The sequence below is a fragment of the Micromys minutus genome (assembly GCF_963924665.1).
Source record: "Micromys minutus genome assembly, chromosome: 22".
Lineage (NCBI taxonomy): Eukaryota > Metazoa > Chordata > Mammalia > Rodentia > Muridae > Micromys > Micromys minutus.
In genome coordinates, this window is record NC_137957.1 from 36,382,987 (window position 1) to 36,410,437 (window position 27,451).

The window sequence follows — 27,451 nt, forward strand, 5'->3', positions numbered from 1 at the left end:
AGGAAAGCTAGCTAACGTGTGAAGGAAGTTTGGATTTTTAGACACTGTGATCTGTATGTAGCTGCTTTGAAGTCTGGGTGTGGACTTAGTCACCGAGCACTTGTAATCTTGAGTTGATTCATCCAAGATCCAGTACTGTTGGGTAAAACGCTCACTTTAATCAAGAAATGCTCCAGTACTGGACCTTGTCTGTCTTGCTTGAAGTTTCTCCTCTTTTGTATCAGAAGTCCTTTGTGAATGTTGCCTGGTTTTGTCTTGTTTGTTTTGGGTTTTTGTTTTATTTTGTTTTGGCATGGCTTAAATTAATGTGGGAAGAAAAGGCAGGTACTATGAATTTGAATGAAATGCTAAATTATGGGAGAATTCTAAGGCCTTAAACTGGCACATAGAAAGCCTCACCAGCACCCAATGGACGGAAAGGATTATGTAGCTACATAAACCGCAACCTAGTTTATAACTAGAACCCTTCCGTGCCAGTCTCCTTCCTCCCGAGATGCTCAGAAACCTTCCAAAGTGACCCCATCCAACAAAACCTTGAGCCCATTGCAGCAATGTGGAAGTTGTCAGGAGCCTACAATGAATAGACTTTGAATTTACAGCGCACTTAATACATAAAGTTACATTCTCTTATCTCCTTGACTGGCGGCTTCTCTTAGCTCATTTCGGAAACATGGCGTTATAAGCAATCAGGAAAAGTTGGGACAGAAACGTCCTCTTTCTTCTATGATATACACCCTGTCTGTGTGTAGATGTGTGCGTGTTCATAGGTCAGGGGACACCCTGTAAGAGTTGGCTCTCTCCTAACAACATGGGGGTTCCAGGTATTGAACTCAGATCACCTGTGGGGGGGGGCGTCTTTACCTGCTGAGAGCCTTCTTCACACATTAGCGCCTGTATGTTCCGACTCATCCACGTCATATATGCCTCCGGAAACTCCAATGCCTACTTCACTTGCTTCTTCTTTTCCTCTTGTCTGACCTCTGTCACTATTCTAAATTGCGTTTTCTGGTTCATCAACTGTGTGATAGATGAAGATCTCAAATCCAAGAAACCCTCAGCGGTCCAAGTGCCAGCAGAGAGGCTCCCATCATGAGATGGCCTTTGCCTGGGATCCTAAAGGGTAAGGAAGCATTGGCCCGAGGAGAGTGTGTAGCTGAGCAGTGTAGAGGGACAAGATGAGCTTAGAGTGGCCCAGGCAAAGTAGGGAAGGTGTTAGAATCTGGAACAGACTGGCGGCCAGGCCAGCCAGAACCTTCCTTCTCTCCAGATGCCATTATCCTGGAAGAGCTGCCTGGAGCCAAGGATATCGCTTTCTGACAAAACCCAAAATGTGGATCGAGGCAGTGAAGGGCAAGCAAGGGAAGCAGAATTGGTTGTCACAGCCTGGTGGCCTGAGGAGGTTTCTCCACTGCCTGCTGAGACCGTGTTGGGGCGGTGCCAGCCATGAAATATGAGCCAGGCTTCGGTCCTGGCTGTAGGCTTACTGCTTCCCATAACTACTCATTTAAACAGGATCTCATTCCTTGGTCTGAGCAAATTGTTCCAGCTGAGGATGCAGACTCTGCTAAGGTCAGGCCTCGGTGGAGCTGACCCCACCTCCCATTCTGAAGTGAGCAATGTTGGGGGGAGAGCGATGACTAGACTCTATGTTGTCCCCGAACTACACGGGGGGTCAAATGGATCCATTGTGACTGTAATGCAACTTGTTAGGGAGAGTCCTGGGCACTTCCCTGTGTCCTCGTCAGGGATCCCAGAATCCTGTGGGGGCAGCAAAGGCTGAGGCTCTGAGGGTAAGTTCTTAGGACTTCAGCACCTGAGGGACTGTAGACTCTGCCACTGGAACCAGACCCGTAGGTGCCTAGCCAAGAGCTGGTGCCAGGGGCTCAGCAACTCCTGCCTACCAGCCATGAACGCCTGATGCCTCGGGCCTCAAACATCGGCTCCAGAGCTTTATTCTAAAAGATAATTCTTTTGAATATTTGTTTCTGATATTCCCCATCCCCCTCCCATGCACTTGTTGATAACTCAGAAGAGTGTATGCGGCCTTACTCAACACTTCTAGTCATCTCTAGTCAGTTTCTCCCTTCCCACAAGGTGTGCATGTATGCGCACATGCATTTGTGTGTGTGTGTGTGTGTGTGTGTGTGTGTGTGTGTGTAAAAGCCAGAGGGAATCATTGAGTGACATTCTTCAAATACATTCACTTTTGACTTTGGTTTTTTTTTTTTTTTTTTTTTTTTTTTTTTTTTATTTGTCTCTCTGGCCTGGAGCTCACCGATTAGGCAAGGCTGGTTGGCCATCAGGCCCCAGGGATTCACCTGTCTCTGCCTCCCTAGTGGTGGGACTGCAAGCTTGCCCCATCACAAGGCTTTTTTTTTTTTTTTAAAAAACAGACATTTTGAGGATTGAACTCACACCCTCATCCTCACAAAGCACATTACCAACCACACTCTCTCCAGCCCAGCATTGCCAGTTTTTCCTCACGTGGTCTCGGTGATGGATCTCCAGTCGGGTCACTTTTATACCTTGCAATGCCAGGGCCAGTTGGTTACTGTTGGAGATTCCAGTTTCAGATGTGAGGGAGACATGACAAAGGGGACCCAGAACAAAACATTAGCCTCCCTTCGGTGTGCAGGTGATGGGGTGAGGGCCAAAAGCCACCCGCTGATAGCACTATCCCCAGACATCTGGCAGGGAGCAGCCTCCCAGCCCCTGGGGAGCTGAACAGAAAGCAAGAAATCCATAGGGGACCAGTGCTACACATTTCCCCAAAATGCAGTGGGACCCAAAAACCGATGTGAGAGGTGGCCTGACCCCTGAGCAGCCTTCACTGCCACACAAGGTCACAGAGCATACCAAATACGGTGCCATCCAGTTCTGACGCTGGGATGGAGAGATGGCACTGACAAGGATCAGCAATAAGAAGGAACAATTAGCCAATTCATTATGTTGACATTTCTGGCCCCAGGGCCAGTACTTTACAAAATAAGGCCCTTTCCCTTAATTGGGGTTGTGACAGAGAAAAGTGTATTCCCATCTGACTCAGGGTGTCCACGTGGCCAGGCCCCATTATCCCCACTTGGCCTGTCCCGTCTGTGTAAGAGGGCTTGTTCTTTGTACCACTCTTGGCATCCCTGTAAAGGATTCAGACGAAGTAAACACAGGGCCTGCTTCCTGTTCTTCATCCAGAAGAGAAGACTCATTCATATACAGACCGAGGGCCAGCCATCCCCAATGGGTCAAGAGTGGAGGAAAATAGACGGAATGGGGGAGGGGGTCATCTAAAAACTAGTTCACAGGAGGAAAACCCGAGCGAGACATCTGGATACCAGTTGAAATGAGGAATAAGGGTATTCAGTTTGGAAGCAGAAGACTAAGCGGAGCCACAGACATCGCCTGAGATGCTCAGAGAGGCAGCAGGAGGCAGTGTGTGATGTGTCAAAGCATGTCTCAGAGGCCAGGCTGTCTGGGTTCAACCTGTGGCCGGTACACTTCAGGCAGTCTGACCTGTCGAGCTCTTGCCTTCTGTGCTTTAGTTTCCGGCTTAGCAGAGTAAAGAGAAGGAGGTGTCTGTCCCTAGACCTGCTATGAGAATCGAGCAGTAACGGTTGACTCTAACTGCCAGCTTGGGACCCTAAAACCACCCGAGAAGAAGAGAGTTGCGATGAGGAATTGTCTCGATCAGGTCGGCCTGTGGGAAATGTTGGGACAGATTGTCTTGATTGCGTTTATTAATGCAGGAAGACCCAGCCTGATAGTTAGAAGCACACTCGCCTGGGTTAGCCCCTGGGCTGTGTAAGAGCAGAGAAAGCAGGGGGGGGGGGCACCAAGCATGAATGGCGCTCTCTCTGTCTCTGCACTTGGCTGTGGATGCGATACGATGAGCTGTGACTTCGCTGAAGCCATGGATTATCACCTGGTTTGCTTCCTCTCTCCACCACAGAACTGAAATCAGGACAAACTAGAGAATGCAGCGCATTTAGTACTGTGTATAGGAAGGCAACTGTGGGTTATCCCCAAAAAGTACCTTCCAAAGTCAGGAGCCAAGAAAAGGACAGAATTAGATGAATCATCTTGCAGCCCAGACCCATTTGGGCTCTGCCGTTCAAGCTGGGTCATTCAGATTTTGACTTCTGAGTCCCCCAGGCGTCTGCCACCTAACAACATTCAAATGCGTCTCTCAGCCCCTCCTGCATGCAGCCTTCTCTGGGTTGTTATCATATGTGTATGGGTGCACATGCGCATGATACGTGTGGGTGGGTGTACCACCTTGTGCGCATGAGAGTCAGGGGACAACTTCTGGGGTGGGTTCTGTCTTAGTGTGAGAGGGACTGAACTCAGATCCTCCAACTTGCGCAGGTAGCATTTTTACTTGCTGAGCCGTGGCCCTGGCCCAGCCTTCTCCATTTCAGCTCCAGGGATGGCAGTGGCAGTCACCCAGTTACTCAAGCTAGAAGCTGGGCAGCCCGTGACATCCATTTCCTTCCAGAACCTTCACACCCCGTCTACTTTTCTGTATAGCTCCTGCCCTCACCTTGGGTTAATTTTCCCCTGAAGTGACTTTCTAAGCATCCCTCTGGCTCTACCCTTGCCTGACTCAAGGCCAGAAAATCTGCAAGGAACCGTGGAGTGGAAAATCTACATTCATCGCCTCCAAGGTTTCCAGCCCTGGGTCAGAGTGCACTGCCCCACTGCCCCTGTGCAGACATCCTTGGGCTTTGCTCGCTCAGCTGCATTCACTGGTACCCCTTCCCCAGCTCATTTTTCCAGTTACAGCCAGAATCCTTCTGACAACTAGAAGCTGGGCCATGCCTCTTGTTCTAGTCTGACCCTCGTCCCTGGTCTTTCAAGGTTTTCTGTGCCCTTGAGCTCCAAAGCAGATCCCAGCCTCCTGTCTGCAGCCCTGCACTGTCTTTTCTGGCCCCTTTATCAAATAGACAGTAATCAGGGCAGTGGTTTCTCTGTGAAAACATGCTCTGGAGCAGATCACAGAATGTAAGCTCTTAAGGAAAGCTCAGAGACATGGCCTGGTGCCGAGGCCACAGATTAAACCCTTAGGCTGCAGCTGGCCTGCACCCTGCACACATTTCACTTGGCTTATGCTGCATACTTCAATGTGTGTGAGGTTTTCTTTTCTTTTCTTTTCTTTTTTTTTAATTCATCAACACTATTTAAAACTAAGAGATTTTAGCCAATGATGGGGGTATATGCCCATTATCCTGGCATTTGGGAGTAGAGGCAGGAAGACATGTTCGTGACCAGCTTTGCTACATAGGAAGGTCAAGGCCTGTCTGGGTTATATGAAACCCTATCTCAAACAAAACAAAACGAAACACCCAAAGAAACAAACAAAATAAAACAAAAATCTAAAACATAACCAAACAAAGCCAGGGAGGTTTTGTTTTTGTTTTTGTTTTTGTTTTCCCTAAAGTACAACTCTGTGGCTTTCTTCTCAAATATTGAATGCCTCTCGGAGAGCTACAGTTAACGCCTTCCAAGCAGCAACTGACCTTAAGTGAGACTTGTCCTTGTCTCTTCAGCCCCTGTAGATCCACGTTTACACTCATTGATGCTCCGTACTACACGCTCAGAGATATTTGCACTTGCCGTTTCTGGAGCTGATTCAACCCTTTCATTTTACAGATGTGGAAGTTGAGTCCAGAAGGTGTCACACCCGTCCCTAGGTCATGGACAGGATTGCATGTCTCCTAGCTCCTGGATCTCTTATCTCTGTATTGAACACACTACGCAGCTCGGTTTGCTAGTCTCCCTACTGTGTCTGCCAGATGGCATGTCCTTCGGTTGTTCTTGTTGGTATCTGTGGCCACATGGAAGGCTGACGGTATGCTCTGGAAGATGACATTCTATGCCCCACCCCTACTCTGTAGAAGACAATAGCCCAAGTAAGCAAAGTGACAGAATGGGAGGATTGAATGGGACAGGTGAGGTAGATCTGGAATCCACACTCCTCTTGTGGTACTGTAGGAAGGTGAGCGAGAGCTTGGCTGGCCTCTTCCTGTTGACATGCTCTTGGGTGCAGAGACAGCTAGGAGTCAGTAGAAGAAGGGAGAAGTTTTGGTGTCTGTACCAATATTCTCCCCACCCCAACACCCCATACAATTACTGTGGACTGAATTCTTGGTGTCTATACCAGTATTGTTACCCTCCCCCCATACAATAACTGTCATTGCTAAGAAAAAGAAAAACTTGACATTTTCCTTAATGAACTATGCCCTCGGCCAATCAAAAGGAACTGGAGTGACCTGTGCCTCAGAGCCTAGAATCTTATGAAAAACTTCCTCCTGGGTCCTTTAGTGGCGGCGACTACATTCACCCTTGTGGAAGTTAACCTCGACAACCATAGGAGCCTCCTAGCTACCGAGTCGTCTTTGCGTCTGGTAGACTCGTCGCCATGCCGCTAAAGGACAGATGCATTCATTACCTTCCTGGTGCTGTGACAAAACACACTGATCCAAAGCAAGTCTGGGAGAGAGGGATTGATTTTGGTCTGCAGTTTCAGAGGGTGAGAGTCCATCTTGGCAGAGTATGCAACAGAAACAGGAAGCTTGCTGATTACACGCTTGCACATACACAGGAAGCAGAGAGTGAGCAAAGTGGGGCATGCCCTCAGTGCCTTCCCCCAGTGACACACTTGCTCCACCGCCTAAATGTTCCATAACCTCCTCCAAACAGGGTCACCAGCTGGAGACCCTCCGTTAACCCATGTGCCTATGGGAGATATCCCATTAAAGCCATCACACAAGGTTACCTTGTGCCATGACGGGTTCTAGACTTGATCAGCCCTGGCAGCCGTAAGCCTCTGTATGAGCTGCAGAGAGGTGGGACACTTGTGAGGAGGAAAGGCATGATGGAATAGGTTCTTAAAGAGAAACAATGGTGGGTACATGACATGTGTTTGTGTTCTGGGGTCTGTTTCTGTTGGGCCATCTTTACCTTCACCACTGGAAAGCCGAAATGCCTAGTGATGCTAAATGGTACCTCCATTCTTTGTGTTTAAGTGTATCCAAGAACTCCTAAGAACTCTCTAACGATTAAGGAAATGTGACTAAAATATTGTTTCAATAAGAGAATTATGGGATCAAGGTGCAAGATAGCTGAGTCAGCAAAACATTTACCATTGCAGCCATGAGGACCTGAGTGTCACTCCTAGAACCGGGATTAAAGATCTGGTTGTGATGGTGTGTACTCATAGTCAGTCCTTGCACAGGGCAGGTGCAGGCAGGTTGATTCCTAGGGCTCACTGGCTACCCAGCCTAACCTAATTGGTGAGTTCCAGGCTAGTGAGAGACCCTGTCTCAAAAACAGGGCAGACAGAACCGAGGAATAATCCATGAAATAGTCCTGTAGCCTACATACACACATGCATGCACACACACATGCACTTTTGTGCACATACAAACACATACTCATGCATGCATGCATACACACACATACACATAAAACATATGGAACAGGGAAGGAGGTGGGAGGAAGAAGAGGAAGAGGAAGAAGAAGAAGAGGAGGAGGAAGAGGAGGAGAAATATGTTGTCCAGGACAAGGCATGGATGTAGAATCAAATTCTCTTTTAAACTTGTGAGTCATTGCTCAGAAATGGGAGTCCGATTTATGATGCAGGGATGTCATCTCCTACTAAAAGTGGACTAATGAGGCTGGTGATTTATGCTACGAAAGGGACTTGTATAAATCGGCTCACATGGTTGCTGTGTATTTCTAGAATCTCAGGGACTTTGATCTGTTTTCTACTTTAAAAAGTATACCAAAAGGGTAATCAATCAATCAGTAACTCACGCCATCCTCTTCCACTCCTTACCCACAGACAGACAATAATAACTTTTAAATTGATTCTGCTAATGCACTTGATTGTTTGGATCAGTGGAGATATGTAGCACTTCTTTCTTCTTAGTTCTAAAGAATTCTGTGCCACTGATTTATTCTATCCAAGGAGCACTGGCTCCTGTGAATCCCGCTCCAGTTCAGGCTTTGTTTATTTGGAGTGTGAGTTCATTGCCGTTCTGGGCTCTGCCTGTCCTTTTAGAAAGGAGGCCCTTTTCCTTGCAAGGCTGTGGCTCATGCCAAAGTGGCCATAATGCCTGAGCCAAGAGTGCAGGAGACTCCAAGGAGCTCTTGGAGGTGGGGTGGGCAGTAGGGAGTAGTGAGAGGACAGAGAAGAGCTTTCGGAATAGACTCACTCTTAAGAGCTCACATTAGAAAAAGGCAGCAGCAGGCTCTGGGCCATTGTCAAGCACCGAGTGTCCACAGTCAAAGCAGCTTGAGAACAATTGCAGCCACAACAAAACTGTGGAGGACACTGTGACCCAAGCTGACGCAATAATGAAATAGGTGGCATCTCCCCACCAAGTGGAAAGTCGCTTTTCACCGTGTTCCAAAACACTGGCTCAATTGTGTACGTGCTTGGTTTGTGTTTGTGATACCCAGCATCACGGTTTCCTGGAAACCCTTCCCGGAGCATTCACTCACCCCCCCCCCCCACTACTGAACTCCCCCTCACATTCACCCCCATTTCACCTCCAGGCTGCAGTTAGGACACACCCCTTTCTGTAGCTCACCCTTGAATGCTTCCAGCAATTGATTGTGTAAAACATGAAAGCAGAAGCAGATGGAACACATGCAGATGAGCTGTTGTTCTCCATCCCTGTAATTTCCTAAGTTTGATAGCACTTTAATTTCCTAACCATACAAGCTGCTTCTGCGCCCTGTGGGACATCTACACAGAAATACTGCCAGGAACCAGACTAAAAAAATATGATGGGGGTTTCCCTTTTGTTTCTCCTGCCTCCTCCTGCCTCCTCTTCCTCCTCCCCCTCCTCCTCTTCATCTTCTTCCTTTTTACTTTCTTCAAGTACTTTTCTGTTGGAGGAGGAAATTAAAAATACTACTTCGAAGTTTGTATTTTTTATGGTTTCTATTACTAATCTCTGTGGGACTGATCAGGCTTCTCAGCTCACAGTAAGGTTCCATCTTGGTAAAGCCAGTCTAACCTGAAAATAATCCTAGGTCACAAATGCATTTCACCATGCCTACCCTATTGAGCACTTTAGCTTAGAAGCACAGGAAGAGGACTGAGCATCCCTGGGGTTAGGTAGCATGGCTGGCCAGGAGCTGCAGCCTACAGCTGCTGCCCAGCATCTCAAGAGAAAAATCGCACCACAGATACCAAGAAAAGATCCAAATCCTAAGTTTGAAATATACTTTCTACTGAATAGATGTCATTCTGCTACATTATAAAGTGAAAGACTCAGAAGCCAGGGGCCATCGGCATGGCATCTGCCTCAAAGGATGATATAATAGCTGAATCCGGGATCGGTCCCTCTGGAAATAGAGCGTTCGTTTACCAAGACTGAGGTGCTGTTGGCCGTGTCCACATCTTCTTCAGACAGGGAATGACATTGGCCTGTAGGAATGGAACAAGTGAAGCATGCTGGGAAGCGGTTATCGAGCATCAGAGTGTGTCTTTGGACACACTCATCTCTTGGTCAGTCACTGGTCACATTGTCTCTCCAAACAGATATTACCAGACATGTCTTCACAAGGGTCTTATCCTAAATCAATCCATTAAAAAATAATAAGTTTCTGTTGTTATTTGTTAAAGTGTAGCTACCCCTGGACTGTCTCACAGGAGCTATTTCTCTCTACGATTCTGTGGCTGCAGAATGAATTCTTGAAGTGTGTAAGAATCACCTTCTCCCTCCAGGCCACACAGCCTTCTTCCCCGGAGGATTCAGGTTAGCCATTCAGTAGGAGTGTCTGAGAATCTTCACAATTTGAGAGTTGCACTCAGACTAGTCTGGAATGGCCATATTCCCTCTCCCTCTCCTTCTCTCTTTCTCTCTCAGGTTTGTCAGCTATGTTCACCTAATCGGCATCTTAGCAGACTGTCTGGAAGAACCCAGACCTTCAGCCACACAAAGCTGGATTTAAATCAGGCTCAGATACTTACTAGTTAGTGTTTGGGGCATGCCATTCAGTGTCTCCTACTACTACCAGCTCCTCTTTTGAGAACGTCGACACTACCTGTCTGGTGGCAGTGACCCTGGAAGCACAAGCACTTCTTTGTCCCCCCCCCCCAATCCTTGTTTGAAGATGATACGAACAGAGCACACACTTGTGTCCGAGCTCTCTGGGACCAGAAGGGACTGTACTAGAAAATGTTCCTAAGCCTGAAGCACAGCAGTTGCTTTATTAGTCATACAGGCATGAAGGAAATTACTTCATCCTGCTTCCCTCTCCTTATCTACCCAGTAGCTAGGAGGGAAATGTGGGGCTGTAAGGGGGGGACAGTTTCACACAGCTCTTTCTCAACCCTGCCCTGGGAGCAGAAAAGGCCACAGTGCCAGACAGACCCTTCAGTGATAGGATGCCAGGGACCCCAACCTCAGAGGAGGAGGCATATCAGTACCAAGTTCCCTCTGCTTTCTCCTGCTGCCCCCTTCAAGGTCTTGTTTGTTTGTTTGTTTGTTTTTTCAATTAATAACAGCCTGGACTATTGGAAATGAGCAAGCATGCCAAACAGCCCTGGAACCTGACTAGAAGTTATAAAACTCTTCTTCCATTTTATGCTCTGCCTGCAAGATGCCCAGGTCAAAACTTTCCTTTAGCAGGACCTGAAGAACCTAGTGACACCTGCCTCCCATGAGAAGTTTCAGCGACATTCCTTGTACCTGAGGCACATCTGTGGCTCATGTTCTTAATACTCCTTTCTTACGCCAAGGATGAGGCAACAGTCAATTCTGTGGAAAGATCTCTTTAATAGGAAACAAATAAAATTATCAATGCTAAATAAAATAGACCACTGTGAAACTTGGGTTAAATCCCACAGGGAAGCATATGTGCTATTAGCTGCATTATGTAACAAGACCGCCTTTTATAGCTGGCATGGTCCCTTTTGTTGTTCTAAGGGAAAAGTGGCCAAAGCTGAAGCCAGAGCACATGATATTATTTGAAAGGGCTGCAGCCTCTGGAAATGCTCCTCCGAGAAATGTCCAGAATCGGAGTTTCACTGTGATTTATGGTTCTAAAAGTTTAATACCTTTTACATTTTCAAAGTTATACCCTCTGCTTCCAGAAGCCTATGGGTATGTTTCTCCTGCTTTGAATTCCATATTGTTTACCCATTCAAGAGGGACATTTTAGAACCGTGCAAAAAAGAAGGTTCTGTAGTCCTTGACTTTGAGTGATCCCCGTGGGTGAAAGGGGTGAGACCGTATGGCAGGGCCTGCAGCCTTTTCCTAGCTACTTGAGAGAACCCAGCAGAGGGGTCACTGGACAGAATAGTTCCAGTGTGACAGCTCCTTCTATCAGCCACAGTGCTGGCTCAGAGGCTCCCCAGGCCTCCCACTCATGTCAGGCAACGCTGAGGTTAAGCCAGGGCAAATTCCGATTCCATCAAATCCGAAACAGAAGGGCATTGGAAGTTTTTCTAGCACCATCTACAAAATCAGCTGTGTGGGAATTACACTCGGTGGTGGAGATTGTGAGGGGGCCAGGATGGAGCATCATGGGAGAGTCTGGGAAAGAGACTCCAACACAGCACAGGGCTGGGGACAGGTGGGGACAGGGAGGAAGGCATGGCAACTGAGTGCTTTAGAGGAAACAAATCCAGCTTCTTTGAAGAGAAATCGGCATGAAATACACTGGATAAGGTTTGATAAGCTGCACTGGATATGGTGGCACATACCTATAATTTATCACAGGAGGAGCCAGAGTCCAGATCAGCCTCAACTCCAAAGCAGGGCTGAGGTCAGCTGAGACTGTATGAGACCTTGCCTCAAAACACAAGAGCAGATTGGCATGCTTTGACACACGCAGACACACCATCTCCACGGCCAGCATAACGAGACAGCCGTCATCTCGAAACTTTTCTCATGGCCCTTTGTAATCCCTTCCCAACTCCCCAGCCCGGGGAAAACATGGATCCACTCTGTTGTTATTCATGAGCTTCAATGCCTGAGTTCACCTAAATGCTCCCTCCTTCCTCCTCCTCTTCCTCCTCCTCCTCCTCCTCCTCCTTTCTGGCTTCTTTCATTCTGTGTAATTATTTTGAGACTCATTCAGGATGAAGTATATATAGTATTTCATTCATTTTACTAGACAGCAATATTCCACTCTTCAGATACCCCATGCAGTGCTTACCCATCACACATGGAGAGAGTATAAATTATGTTGCAGCTGCTAAGAATGAAGCTGCTGAGAAGTACCCACGTGCATGTGACTGCACCAACAGAGGTTACTTTTCTCCGTGGCAAATGCTTAGAAATGCACTTGGAATAATAAAGGCCCGGTATATATTTAACTTGTTAAGACACCGTCAGGCTGTCTTTAGAGTAACTTTCCCATTTGATGATCCCCCAGCAGTGGGCAAGAATTCAGTTGCTCCACGACCCTGCCAACATGGTATATAGTTCTCCTTAACTTCAACCTTTTCCCATTGTACTGTGAAACCTGCGTGCAGCCTACACAATATGTCATCATTAAGTAGACCCAATGCAGTCTGACAGGTGCGAAGGACCTATTCATCGTATACAGCTGAGACTGTCCCTGACAAAGACACGCATTCCCCGTGCCCTGCTCCAGGCAAACACCTCGGACGTGACTGGATTGGATCCTCACGCAGTCAGTGTTTTTCCTTCTGGGCCTGGCAGCCATATTCATCTGAGTTGGGTGGTACTCAACTGTGGTTTTAATTTGCATCTCCCTACTGACTGATGCACAGTGCCCTTTTGTGTATCTATTCACCACCTCTGCATCTTCTTCACCGGAACCATCTGCTCTAAATTTCTGTCCACTTTTTTAAAATAGGCTTGTTTTCCGACACATTCTTAGGACACGTGACTCAGATGACTCCAGCTGGATCTGCTCTGAAAGTGTCTATCTTTCATGGTTCCAGAAAGTGCTATGCAAGCTGCCAAGGAACTGGACAGTCGTATCTCGCTCCAACACCGTTGAACTGTTACACTGACCAACATGGCGAGTTAATGCGTAAAGGTGCAACAATGGCACTCACATGTCAGTGGAAACCAACAACTGTCTAATTGGACTTAAGGCCCACTCAGCAGGAGAGTGGTCATGCCTGGTATTGGAAAGAAATCTACTACTGCCATCTTGCTAGACCAGCATACTTTCGTACTGTATTCTAATTTTTTAAAAAAGATATTTATTATACACAACAGTGTTCTGCATATATATCTGCATGTCAGAAGAGGGCACCAGATCCCATTACAGATGGTTGTGAGCCACCATGTGGTTGCTGGGATTTGAACTCAGGATCTCTGGAAGACTAGTCAGTGCTCTCAACCTCTCAGCCATCTCTCCAGCTCCTGTTCTGTATTCAAATCTTGTCCTTTTACCCACAGGTAAATGTAGCTAGCATTCCCTCATCAGAGAAGCTTCACCAGGAAATGAAAACCATCACAGAAAACTACAACTGGACACAACTTAGGTCATGGGGAACTCAGCCCCTGCAGATGTGTCTGTATTACAGCTCCTGCATCTGTGCCTTAGGGAATGTCAAGGAAGGGGACGTGGAAAGACTGTAAGAGCCAGAATGTCAGGAAATCCGATGTAAAGCAGTCTCTTCCAGAAATTGTGGCATAAACAAGACTGGACCAATGTCAGTATCATTAGACCTGAAATTTGGGAGAGGGAGAATTTCACAGGATCCCACCCCTAGGCAAAGAACCCTAAGCAACTAGTGACTGTGGGGAGAGGGAGAATTAGCTTCTCTCAGGGATGAGCCCTCTTCCTGGTTATCCAATGCAGAGTGGTCAGCAAACAATATAGTATAATATAATATAACATAACATAACATAACATAACATAACATAACATAACATAACATAATAAAATACAATACATACAAACAACAAAACAATGTATATAATCTGTACTCTTACACAGGTAACAAATATAATTAAAGGAAAAGAGGGTATCAACTTGACAGTGAGGAGATATGAGAGGAGTTCAAGGGAAGGTAGCCGTGAGGAAGTACAGGGAGGAAAGAGGGGGGAAGTGATGTAGTTCTATTTAAATTTAAAACCCTAAAAAATAGCCAGGCAGTGGTGGCATATTTTTAATCCCAGTACTTGAGAGGCAGAGGCAGGTGGATCTCTTGAGTTGGAGGCCAGCCTGGTCTACAGAGTGACTTCTAGGATAGGCAGAGCTGCACAGAGCAACCCTGACTCAAAATAAATAGATAGATAGATAGATAGATAGATAGATAGATAGATAGGTAGGTAGGTAGGTAGGTAGATAGATAGATAGATAGATAGATAGATAGATAGATAGATAGATAGGTAGATAGATAAAGGGGTTGTTTTTCTATTAAGCTCTGAGAATTGTTAGTACATGTTGCACACAAGTCTTTTGTCAGATGTGTATATAGGAAGAGATGATTTGCTGCCAGTCGGTTGCTTGCCTTCTCTGGTGCTTGGGATAGGCCCAGGCCCTGTGTGCAGATGAGCATTCTATAGCTGAGCTGAATCTGGAGTTTCTGCCATGTCTTCTTTTTCAAAGCACAGAACTCTAAACTTAGACTAATGTTCAGTTTGCCAGGTTCCTTCATGGATAGTGCTTTAATGTCATTCCTGTGCCATCTGCTCTTCCTAGTTACTGTCTGTTGTGGTAACTGAACACCATGACCCAATGCTTTGACAGGAAAGCATTTCATTAGGGGCTGGTGGTTTCAGAGGGTGAATCTATGACAGTCTTGGTGGGGAGCATGGTGTCAGGCTGACAGGCAGGTGCTGGATCAGTAACTGGGAGCTACATTCCAGCCCACAAGTGAGTGGATAGGGGGATGAAGGAGAGGAAACCAGGGAGTGCAGGAGAGTGCTAACAAGGAATGGAGGAATGGTCAAAGCTTTTGAGCTCTCAAAGCCAATTCCCAATGACATACCTTCTCCAACAAGGCCACACCTTCTTTTTTTTTTTTTTTTTTTTTAAGAATTATTTATTTACACTGCCACTGTCCTCAGACACACCAGAAGAGGGCATCAGATCCCATTACAGATGGTTGTGAGCCACCATGTGGTTGCCGGGATTTGAACTCAGGACCTCTGGAAGAGCAGTCAGTGCTCTTAACCGCTGAGCCGTCTCTCCAGCCAAGGCCACACCTTCTAATCCTTCCCAAACACTTCCACAAGGCCACAACCCCTAATCTTTCCCAAATACTTCTACAACAAGGCCACACCTCCTAATCCTTCCCAAATACTTCCACCTTCTTGGACCATTAAATATTCAGATATGTGAACCTAGCTGGGGGCATTCTCACCCAACCACTACACTGTCTAAGCCAAGTTTACTGAAATGCTTTGTCTAAGTTTTTTCTTAGTGAGTTGGAGTGTGTGTGTGTGTGTGTGTGTGTGTGTGTGTGTGTGAATATGGACATCCAGTTAGTTATTTCTGCATCATTTGTTGAAAACCCCATTCCTCCCACTGACTTGAGTTTGTACTTTTGCATGGATCTGTTTCTGTGCTTCAGTGTATTCCACTGATAGTGTATCCTTTAAATACTATCCACTTCTCAGTTCTATAGCTTTAGTATAAAGACTTGAAATTAGGTAGAGAAATTTGTTCAACTTCGTTCTTTTTCAAAATAATTTTGGGCTATCTGGTTCTTCACCTTTCCTTGTGTGTTTCAGAATTGGCTTTTTCAGCTTCTGTCTTTAAAATGTGGTAAGGTTTTGATTGGTAGCAGTTGGGTTTTCTGGAAGATACGTCGGTGGTAAGGAAACACATTTTTATTTCAACAACGAGCCCTTGAGGCTAGCACAACATTGAAACATTCCCCACACTGTTGCTCCCAAGTTTACTGAAAACCCACGTACGCAGAATGATGAAATGTGTGACCAAAAGCTACAAGAAAGAAGAAAATGTTCTCATTTTGGCCCCTTTATCCTCTGTCACCCTTTGCCCATGTCGTCCCAGAGACAAAGTAGAAACAGCCCAGGCTTCTTTCCCTAAGACAAGACAATGCTGTGAATGTCGGTGCTTCCGTGGGTGAGAATGGGCCTCTGGGGTTGCAATGCATGACAGAGCTGGGGTGGAACAGAGGGCCCGTGGGTGCTACATCAGCACTGTACAGCAGAAGCGGAGCGACTGCGACTTGTTCTCTCCCTGTGGCTACTCCAGCAGTCAACACTTCATTGATGCCTCAAAGATCCCCCTATTGCTTCCTGCACACTATACAAACACACATGCAAGTGTGCACATACGTATGCACGCACACAGGTCAAATTCAAGCCAGCCCGGGAATGACTGGAGACAGGGCAACTGGGGAGGCAGGGGCCAGCTGGGGACGGGGCGATGGGGGGGCAGGGCGACAGGGGGCTGCTAGGGGCAGGGCGACTGGGGAAGACAGGGGCAACTAGCATACAGATGATGTCAGGAAGCTGACAGGTAAAGCCACAAATATGGGATTTTATGGAACTTCCCACCAAGTTTTAAATGTAGTTGAACTACATAGGCCAAACTGAACACGTGTAGCCGGATTTCATCCATTGCCTGCTGAAGTGCAGCCTCTGCTGGATGAGGTTTTTTATATTCATGCTCTCATCAGCCCCCTAAAGGATTTATTTCAACACTTGCTTATTGAGCCCTAAACATATGCCAGAAAGCATTTGGGGAAGGAGGCCCTTCTCCTGGGCCCTGTGGGCTCCTGCTCTAATGGGGTTTCAGGTTGGGCATAGAAAAGCATCTCAGTAGCACCTCCCTTTCTCTCCCAAATCTGTCCCCTGGAGAAGGGACTGGCTAATTGCACTTTGAAAAGTCCCAGGGACCTTCTCTGAGGACGTGGGCTCATCTAATGACTGAGGAAAACAGGGACCTACCCCGGAAAATACAGAATATACGCCTGGCCGGTAGGCGGGACTAAGCAAACCTCTGCCTGCTGTCAGTTACTAGGAAATGAAATCCATTTTGTGGTTACTAAGCCCCGACTAAAATGAAACAGGGGTGACATACTGGGAAGGTGGTTCCTTCGGCCTGTGACATTTTCGGTTTTTCACATGTATGATGATTATGCTTCTAACACATCCATATCTTCAGAAAGAAATATAGAGATGTGTAAACCTATGGAAAAGACCAGGAGAAACTCACACAATCTTCATGGCTGTAAGGGAATTAGCAATATTGGTCAGGGTTGAGCCTGCGTTATTTCTGAGTTCCTGCAGAATGCATACCAGGACTGTGATCTTGGCTGCTTCCTGCAGCCAGCTTAGGCCTGGGTGCCTCCTTGGACAGGCGACAGCACAGAGCCACCTCACCACTGAGCTCTTGTCATCAGCTAACGACTGGAGTAAGCAAGTGACTTGGTTTCTCTTGTTTCAACTTCACGGGGATATGTGAGTTTGGCTCTGTGGTACTCAAGCCTGTGATGCTTGAGACAGCCCCTAAACGATGTCCGTAATCAGCCCAATTTGCCTCATGAGGTGACAGCGGGGCCTCACACATGCCTGTACTGTAGGCCCCCGGGAGAATGTGCTGGATTAATGTGTGCTGTCTCTGCACTTTACGTGAATTGAGGCCTGTATCCACTAGTGATAAAAATATCTCTGAAGTCACTTTCCTCACAAAATTGAGATGCCAAAAAGCCTAGAAAAGTGCAAGTCTGTCAAGACTTGAAAAACTGCACAGCCAAGCAGGACTCTCCAGTTCACTTCGCCCTGCTGTGAGGTTTATCCGGCACTTTGTCAGGCTAGTTCTGCATGGGACGGAGGGCAGCAGCTGAATCCGTGGCAACTGCCCCAGAAGTAGTTAAAAAAAAAAAAAAAAAAACTCCTAAACTCCCAAATTGTATTTGTAGGAGCTGCTAACAACCAGACTCTGTCAGCTGTGAGCAAGAGGGATGTGGCCCTGTTAGCCTTTTAGCTAACGGCAGCATATGCCACATGCCTCTGCCCAGGGTCAGATGTGTCCGGGCACTTCAGCTTTGCTCGCTTTCCGTATGTTTATATAATGTGCAGTTGTCATTGGTTTGGAGACCAGCCGTTTGGCTAATGTGGATGCTCTGAGACTCTGATCTTCCCAGCACCTGATTCTAAACTCGGGTGTTAATGGAACTGAGATTGTTCTCAAGTGTTTGTTTGCTTGTTTGTTTTTGTTTCGAGGCTAGATCCTGTTGCATTTGCAGTTATTTAAAATATATAAATCCCAATGCAGGTTGTACACATGCATGCATATAGGCCAAAACCTCATACACATAAAATAAAATGTGTCTTAAAAAATAAAACAAACAAACAAAAAAAGCAAACAAACAAAACCACGGAACCCTTCCTTTTTTCAGGCTGCACTTAAGCCAGGTTGAAAATACTCAGCACCTCCATGTTTGTTTGTTTAAATAAAACTGGGAATAGTCTATTCCACTTATCCCAAGTCAAGGTAAATCTTTCTATTAACCATTTCACCAATCTTTGGAGATCACTTGACTGGCAACCACAGTATCAGCATCCCTTCCAGTTTTGAGAGGGTAACACGTTAAGAAGCCTACTTTGAGAGATTGGGTGGGGACACTGCCTATGATCCAGCATTCAGGAGGCTGAGGCAGGGAGATCTTGAAGGATGGCCTGTTATGTAAGGCCCTGTCTCAGAAAGAACAAGAAGGTGAGGCACCGTCTTCCTTTTTAACTCTTGGGCTTGTTGGTACAAGAACTGAGTGTTCTGCTCTTGGGATTGGAGTTGCATCCCAATGGGGAAGGAGCCCTCAAGCCCCACCAACTACAGTCTCATCACCAAGTCACTGAGCCCAGCCCATCAGAGAAATGGGCACTGATGCCTGAAGTTTACCATGTTCTCAGTGTTGCTCATGGTCCAGCCCTTCTCTTAGGAGGCTGCACACTAACAGGGGAAGCATCAATCCACTGGAGCTGCTTCATAATTTATAGTGATGTTGTGGCTTCTCAAAGTTCCTCTGTAATGGCCAGTGCCCAAACATCAGCAGTAGAGATTCTATCCAGGGCTATGGAGCCAGCTCGTTTACTTTAGCCTGGATATCAGTCTACATGTTTATATGTTTTATTCAGAAGATTAAAACATGGCTTAAGGGGATATTTAAACATACGTTTTAGAGAGTAGTCACTAATGTGAAGTAATGTAATTTCTCCATTTTGAAAAAGAGAAAAACTCAGATCTGTATGTTCGGATGATGTAACTTCCACATAAGGAATCTTTAATGTCTTCTGTGGATCTCCTGGGAAGGAGCAATTTGGCCCTCATGAGCATCTGAGGTAACCCACTGCCTGCAGCCAGGCAGCGTGGGCACTAGCATTTAAAATGTCTGTTGGTTACCTCTACACTCTAGGAAAACAGCAGGTGCTTTGGAACTTAATCTTTCACTGTGCTTTTAAGTTTCACAGTGTGGTTTTAAAGGACATGGTTCTATGAACCCACTGGCTCTCTTGGGCTGTAGCCATTTTTGTCTTTATAAGCCTCTCCTCCCTAAGATAATAAAAAAGTAAGTTTGTGATGATCAATAAAGGTGAGCATGGTGTTGTTATTTATTCAAATACTTCACGTACCCAATGCCCATTTCCCCCTCTAATTATGAAAATAAAAAGTGACTTTATTCTTCCAAAAGTATTATAAGCCGTCAGCTCTGTCCCTGCCTGTGGGTAAAACAACCCTGATTAGAAGTCTTTACTTTTCCTTTTACTTTTTTTTAAAGATTGTATTTCTAAATTATAATGTCCATGTTTCTAATGAAAAGAAAAAAAAAATACTAAAAATGTCTTACCCCAAAGTGCAGCTATGCTCACCCAGGAAGCACTGCACGTTTGATGGGAATGAGTTAAGTTGTCAGATTCTATAGCCATAATTTTTCTGAATAAGAGATTTTTTTTTAAGTTGGCAAACAAAACAAAACAACAAAACAACCCCAAAGTGCATGTCACTTGTGCACCCAGTTCAGTCTGCCTGCCTGGCCCTGAGCTCCTGCAGCTCCTGCCAAACATCTGAGCACAAACGCCTGACTCAGCACTTTCCTGCTCGCTGCCTCCGGCATCCCATGGTGCTCATAACCTGTCAGTTTCTGTCTCACTCCCCCTCCTTCTCTGAAGCAATATGAAGACGTGCGCATCTTTTCCAGCACCCGGTGGCATCAAGGCCAAGAGCTGCAAGACCAGCTGTTACCTCTCATTCATTCGGCTTCTCCCGGCTTTCCCATACAAAATGTGCATTTAGAGGAATCCAAGCTATATTGAAAAGGGAAAGGGAAAAAAAAACTTCACGAAGTATCATCGTCATTAAGAGAATATCTGCCAAGCATAGAAATACGGATGGATGGATGGATGGATAGATGGATGGATGGATGGACATACAGACAAAGAGAGGGGGGAGTTTTTAATAGAAGAGCAGTCAGGAGCTTTGTTACAGAGTAGGAGCTGTAGTTACAGCCAACAAGAGACACAGTTACGGACTAAGAGATGGTCTAGAAAAGCAGAATTATATGGTGCGTGCTATTTTGGAAGTTTAAAAAGTATTAATTTAATTTTCTCAAGCCCAGTGCCTGAGTTCGGGTTACTTTTGATGTCATGAAGCATCACAGCTGAAAGCAGCCTGGGGAGCTGTGGTTGGAGTTATGAGGACAGGTCTGTCATTGGATGAGAAGGAAGGATAGGCAGGAACAAAGTTTTAGAAAGAGGGAGAGGAGAAGGAGGGAGGCAGACAGAGACCCCCTTCTCGGTGCATTCTGCATAGATACAGGCTATGAGTGTTTTATAAGACATGGATGTGTACAGGATGGTTTGACTTGTCTAGGTGGGCAAATTATATCATACCAATAGGATCAGAGTTTACTGTGTGGAGTTTTCCTTTATGCCTCTCAGTACCAAGGGAACTGTGAGAGGGAAGCCACCGCTGGGTTCAGGGGGTGCCAGCAGAGAGACAGCCAGAACTAACACCAGGGAGCAGCGTTTGAGGTGCCACTGAGATGAATTAGTGTTAGTTCTATATGGCACTCGGGTCAGAGAGTACCGGGGGCCAGCGTGGAGCAGCAATGCACAGGAACCAGTAGCGCACTTTTTTTATATTTACCACAACAGGGAATGAAGGGGTTACTTGGCTTCCTCTTCTGCGTCACTGTTGAGCATCAAAGCTGGGTCCTCCCACATCAATCACTAATTAAGAAAACACTCTACAGGCTTGCCTTCAGCTGGAGCTTACAGAGGTATTTTCTTAATTGAGGTTTCCTCTTTTAATGACTCCAGCTCCTGTCAAGTTGACATAAAACTAGCCTCTCCTCCCTCTGATAATGGGGTGGGGGGGTGAATGAGAAAGAATTTTGACCTTTAAATAAACATTTTTTTTCATAGTAAGAAATGCTGTTTATTTCTCCTTACTGAGTTGGGAGAGGGGTGAAGAACTTTCCTCATGGGCTTTGTATTTTCTAGTTGTTTCTGTGGTGGAGTTAGTGTTGCTGTTCAATTCTCTCCCCTTCTGGAGTACTCAATAGACAGACAGACTACACACACACACACACACACACACACACACACACACACACACACAGAGAGAGAGAGAGAGAGAGAGAGAGAGAGAGCTACATACATGAATGTTGGGCTAAAGCATCCTTTGAAAGCACTCTTTTATCCCAAAGCATCAGGGGAGGGACTGTCATTGTTCTGGGTACCTGGTGTGTCACTGGGGAAATGGACAGAGGTCCATTTGCTCAACCAGAGTTGATGGCTTCAGGGAAATTAAGCAGGACCAGAGAGGGGAGAACCGCAGCAGCTCATAGACAGTGGGTGAGAGGTTAGAGGTCATAGGTGGGCAAGGGAAATCTCAGAGGAAGTGGGAATTGCATCTGACAGCTGTGCAGGTGGTACAGCTGGGTGAGAAGTCACACTTGACCAAGGAAGTGAACCACAGAAAGGGGACAGCTATGGTAAAGCTGCAGTCTGAGGGCAGAGCTCACGGAAGGAGAAACAGCTACCAACTGGAGCTATGTCAGGTCCTGGGGAGGCTGTGGATGGTGTGGCTCCCCAAGAACTTCTCAAATATTTTATACAGTTTTGGGGGGAAAACTGTAGCAAATATCCATCTCACCATTTTTTTCTTCCTTCAGAAGGTATGTGGTCTCTACCAAACCGAAACAATTAGCCAAAACTCATTCTGAAGAGCATACATGGCCTGCTTCTATTTTAACAGCCATGGAAGGGGAAGCATTCTAAATGATTAGCAGTTGGTTTAATGATAATTCAGAAACCACGAGGTCTGAAGAAAATAATAAAATCTCTTCTGAAAGACAGTACCACATTACAGCTAAACGAAGCCTTGGGTGCCTTCTGGCTTTATCTTGTACAAAGGACCAGTCTGGGAAACGCTATCGCTACCTGGTTACCTGGTTACCTGGTGACAGGCTCAACCGCCCAGGCCTGCTAATCCCAGGCCCAGAGCGGATTCACCCCAACTCCTGCCCAGTTAATCTAGTAAAAACTCAATTATGGATGACAGTCTCCTTGACCTTCCCAGACTTGACAGTCGAATCAAAGTTTCCATCACAGTAAGAGGATGTCTGTGTGTTTTGCAATATGGCCTTCATCTGTGGAGTGTAATGGAAACTGGTTTCAGGAAGACCAAATACTGATTCCTCTGCCTCTCTGGGAGCATGGATGTCCTTTGTGGTTGCCCATAAGAATGAAGGTTTCTAATTGGTTGCCCATCAGAATGAAGGTTTCTAATTGGTTTGATTTTCAAGGTGCTTTTCCTTTTTTTTTTTTTTTTTTTCTTTCTCTTCAGAACTCAGTTCCATAGCCACAAGGATGTTTCTGCAGATGTTGCTCCCAAGGACCAGAGTTCACACAGGTCCTTGGAAGTAACCCAGCCCACCCACCACAGATAACATCCCACGACCATTGCTAAGAGTACCATAAAATGGCTGCTTAGCGGTGTGGGTCTTAGAACACCCCTCCTCCCTTTCTTCCCCTTCCTCCTCTCCCTCTCTTTCTGACTGCACCCTCCCCGGCTCCCTCTTGAATCTGGGGTTTGAAATGCCCGTTACTCATTCCCCACCATATCAAAGTTGACGTGATAGCTGACATACAAAACACCTGTGGGAGTGTGACCTGCACACTGCACAAAGGCCAGCTGGTCACAGGGGATTCATTTATAGCTTTGCCTAATCTGATGCATCTCATCCTCAGGAATTGACACTAAATTTTAGTTCCCTCTCTACCCTCCCCAACCTCTCCCCCCCCCCCCCAGTAACTTTATATTAAGCATAAGTCACAATCTTAAAAAGGCCTCGGGAAGAAACTTCCTGCTGGAAGTCAGATGACACTAACGGCTATGCCTCCTGTTATGCCACCATGTGGCATGGGTTGGGTGGAGGAGGGGCAGGTGTATGTAAGGAAGGAGGGATGGAGAAAGGGAGGGAGTGAAGTTGTCTGGGTAGTGTAGTTTTTGCTTGGGGGAAGTATATTTATGCCGGTCATCTTTGCTCTGACTTGTGTTCACAGGCTTCTGCCATCTCATTTGTGTGTCACTCTCCGTAGGCGTGTGACCATGAAAGTACAGAAGAATCAGAACGTTGTCTGTCCTTAGTGCCAGACTCGGCTCACAGCCTTTGCTGCATTCTGAGTTGGCCTGGAGGTAAAAAGATGCCAGCGTGCAGCATAGACACCGATGGTCCTCCCCAGCATCCACTCATCTGATGGTCCTCCCCAGCATCCACTCACCTGATGGTCCTCCCCAGCTTCCACTCACCTGATGGTCCTCCCCAGCTTCCACTCATCTGATGGTCCTCCCCAGCTTCCACTCATCTGATGGTCCTCCCCAGCATCCACTCACCTGATGGTGCTCCCCAGCATCCACTCACCTGATGGTCCTCCCCAGCATCCACTCACCTGATGGTCCTCCCCAGCATCCACTCACCTGATGGTCCTCCCCAGCATCCACTCATCTGATGGTGCTCCCCAGCATCCACTCACCTGATGGTCCTCCCCAGCATCCACTCATCTGATGGTGCTCCCCAGCATCCACTCACCTGGTGGTCCTCCCCAGTATCTACTTAACTGATGGTTCCTCCTCGGCATCCAATCAACTGAAAGGAAAGCAGTCAAAAGCAAAAATAAACCCTGACTCCAAAATCACCAGTAGTATATAAAATAACAAACAGACAAATAAAATTTGGAGAAGTATCGAGCAGGGAATGGTCTTTGGAAACCTTTCGTCTTGTGAATCTAGAACTCCTTACCCACAAACACCAACCCCATCTCTCTCTCCTATCCCAGCTGCTACTGTGTTCTCTTTGTGAATATGATGTGACAACCTTAGGTCCTTCCTATGAATGGAACCGCACAGTGCTTGTCTTTCTGCAGAGATGCCGCATTTACTTAGCACAGTGTCCTCAAGATTAGCCCACATGGAAACATGTTAGAATCTTATTTCTTTCCGATGCCAAACACTATTCTACACAAAATGATGGATAACCAAGTTGGTACCAGAATTCTCCAAGGCAACACTTCTAACTACAAAATAGGAGTGAGGCCTATAAACTTGAAAATTATATGCGGGGGATAAACTTGCTTATATAACATAAAGGTTTGTGTATAATTCAAAAATATGATTTTAAATAGTATGAGATTATATTCATATATATATATATATATACATATATATGTTATCTAAGTATAAAGACATAGTTCTAATGAGACAATAGACAGTCTTGACCTGAAACACTCAGAGACTACAGCAACTGTGAACATCTCTTATAAGAAATGACCTTGTGATAAAACTGACCGGTTGTCATGATTCAAAGCTATAGACACGGGGACAGAAGAGTCGCAGATGAAGACCTGTCACAACCCAACATCCCACTGCCCTGTTGCCTTCACTCAGGGTGGGCGTGGGATGTAGACTGCCACCTGGGAAACAGGAAGACATCAGGCACCTTACAAAAGCAACAGAAATCAAACATTGTGAGGGTGGAGACAGGGGCACAGTGTGGATTCCAGATTGTTGCAGTCTGAGGGTTTCTCCAACCCTTCAAGTGTTTATAATCCTTTTTCCTTGGCATCCTGTTAAGGATTTAACTGCAGCTTGCAAGGATATTCGAGGTCTTACCTTCCAACATAACTAAAAGCAGTGGGTGGAGGAAAGTTCTTCCTCCACCTCGAATGTCACTGAGATCCAGCCACCTTCTAGCACAGCATGTAAGGAGGAGTCAGGCTGGACCATGGATGACTGGATTTCTTCTTTGTGCTTTTTGTGGGGTTTGACTTTTTTTTAAAAAGATATATTTATTTTTATTTATATGAGTACACTATCGCTGTCTTCAGACACACCAGAAGAGGGTGTTGGATCCCATTTCAGATGGTTGTAAGCCACCACGTGGTTGCTGGAAATTGAACTCAGGACCTCTGAAAGAGCAGTCAATGCTCTTAACCACTGAACCATCTCTCCAGCCCAACCTTTTATTTTTCTTTTTTTTAATGAGCTCGGATTTTTATAAAATCACTCATAATTTATAAAAACAATAAAATCGTCGCTGTTGGTTTGTTGAACACATAACATCATTATTCAGATTGCCTCCCAGTCCTTTGGAGATTGTAGAACTGGCAAATACTGAAATGGTCTCAGACGCTGCTGCCCTGAAGTCTTGGCAGCTGACTGTTCAAGAGTCAGAGGCAAGGGCTGTGGGGCACACTGCTCTTCTAAAAGGATCTTTTGTCTTTTCGCTGAATTGGAAAGTAAACAGGGGCTGGTGACTGAAGCTCACTAACTAAACCGTGGTGCAGCAAGTGTCTTATAGTTGCTGTGGCACTTGTGTCTTCGACTAACCCGCAGTCAGTGCTGTTACCTTGGATGCTTGGAGTCCCTCTCAAACTGCCCACACACACTGCAGTTCCTCCACCCTTGCGTATGCAGTTCCCTTAGGAGGGGCTGGACCTCCCTCTTTACCCAGCATTCTCTTGTTCAGGGGCTAGCTTTGGCTTCTTTGCTCCGTGGCTCCCACCCGGTTAGACTCCCTGTTCTGTAGAGGTGGTAGCATGTCTGAGGCTGTACAGCGCACAGTTACAGCCACGCACAGACTCAGGCGATCAGAATCCTGTTTAGGAAGTGTAAGGTCAAGCTCTCCCCAGCCCCTACTCTGTGGTCCTCTGGCTTAGCTGGGATGGTGAGACGCCTCGAAGGGCTTCCACTCTCCTCCCTCTCTTCTTGCCTCTGTGGCTTGTTTTTTTCCTTAGGGAGGCGGGATGCTCTGGCTTCCTGCTTCTGTACCTCCTTCTTTTCTGGATGGTGTTTTATATTGAGGCCACCAGGAGAGAGAGGAGCTGTTGGTTTGGCCTTGAGCCCTCTCCATCCCCCCTCAAGGGGGCAGCACTCACAGCTTGGAGCAGCACATTGCTAGCCCTCAGGCCGGTACTGAGGGGAGTGGATTTCAGCCAGAGCACTCGATATGATTTCTGACAAAAAGAGACAGGGATTAAAAAGAAACAAGAGAGCTCGTGACGAAACAGTGTGTTTGTCTGTTTGTCTGTCTATATACACAAGGAGGAGGAAATGAGTGACCATCCATGGACTTCTGCAGTGAACACTTTTAGAGATGCTAAGTGGCACTGTTCAGTCCACCAAACTGAGCAGTACAAAAAGACCAGGAATAGTTGCCTAACTGCCCCGCCCCGTCCCAAGACTTCCCTATCTGAGGTGCTTACCTCATTCAACTTCCGGTTCTTTTCCCCCTCAGGTGACTGGACGGCCGGAATCCCTTCAGACATCCTCAACAGCTCCCCATCAGACCGGCAGATTAACCGGCTGGCCCAGAAGCTAGGTCCGGAGTGGGAGCCCGTGGTGCTGTCTCTGGGACTGTCCCAGACCGACATCTACCGCTGCAAGGCCAACCATCCTCACAACATTCAGTCACAGGTGGTGGAGGCCTTTGTCCGCTGGCGGCAGCGTTACGGGAAGCAGGCCACCTTCCAGAGCTTACACAAGGGCCTCCAGGCAGTGGAGGCCGACCCCTCGCTGCTCCAGCACATGCTCGAGTGACCTGGCCCCTGCCGCTTGCTGCGGCATGGATTCCTACGCCACACCGGCTGAACTGGACTCTACTCGTCACGTGGTCTTGTCCTGGGTTAGGGTTTTTCTTTTCAGTGATCCTTAGATGGAACGAGAACATCTGGGTTCTACTCACGGTCAGGCAGTAGATCCCCCTCACTGGCTCAGTCCATTGGCTTAATTGCTTGAAGATCGAGTTGTGGTAACTACAGTTTTGAACTTGGTGGACTGTGAACTTAAGTCTTCATAATGATGGCGATGATAATAAAAAGTGAATTGTGGTATAGAGTGTGCCTCTTTCGTGAGAAAGTATTGTATCACACCCACGCGCGCGCACACACTCTCGAGCACACACACACACACACACACACCACTCTTCTGTTGCAGAGATGGAAAGTGTACAAATACGGGAGGGGAACAAGGT

At 46.6% G+C, this 27,451-nt stretch overlaps 1 protein-coding gene across 1 annotated transcript in view; it reads left to right on the plus strand.

The window, feature by feature from the left end:
- The window catches only part of CRADD (CARD and death domain containing adaptor protein), a 135,620-nt gene extending 108,372 nt beyond the window's left edge, over positions 1–27,248 (plus strand). Inside the window, exon 3 of the mRNA XM_080935069.1 lies at positions 26,717–27,248. Coding sequence (XP_080791195.1) covers positions 26,717–27,018 — 302 coding nt within the window. The 3' untranslated portion in view covers positions 27,019–27,248. The remainder of the gene's footprint in view (positions 1–26,716) is intronic.
- The last annotated feature ends 203 nt before the right edge of the window (positions 27,249–27,451 follow it).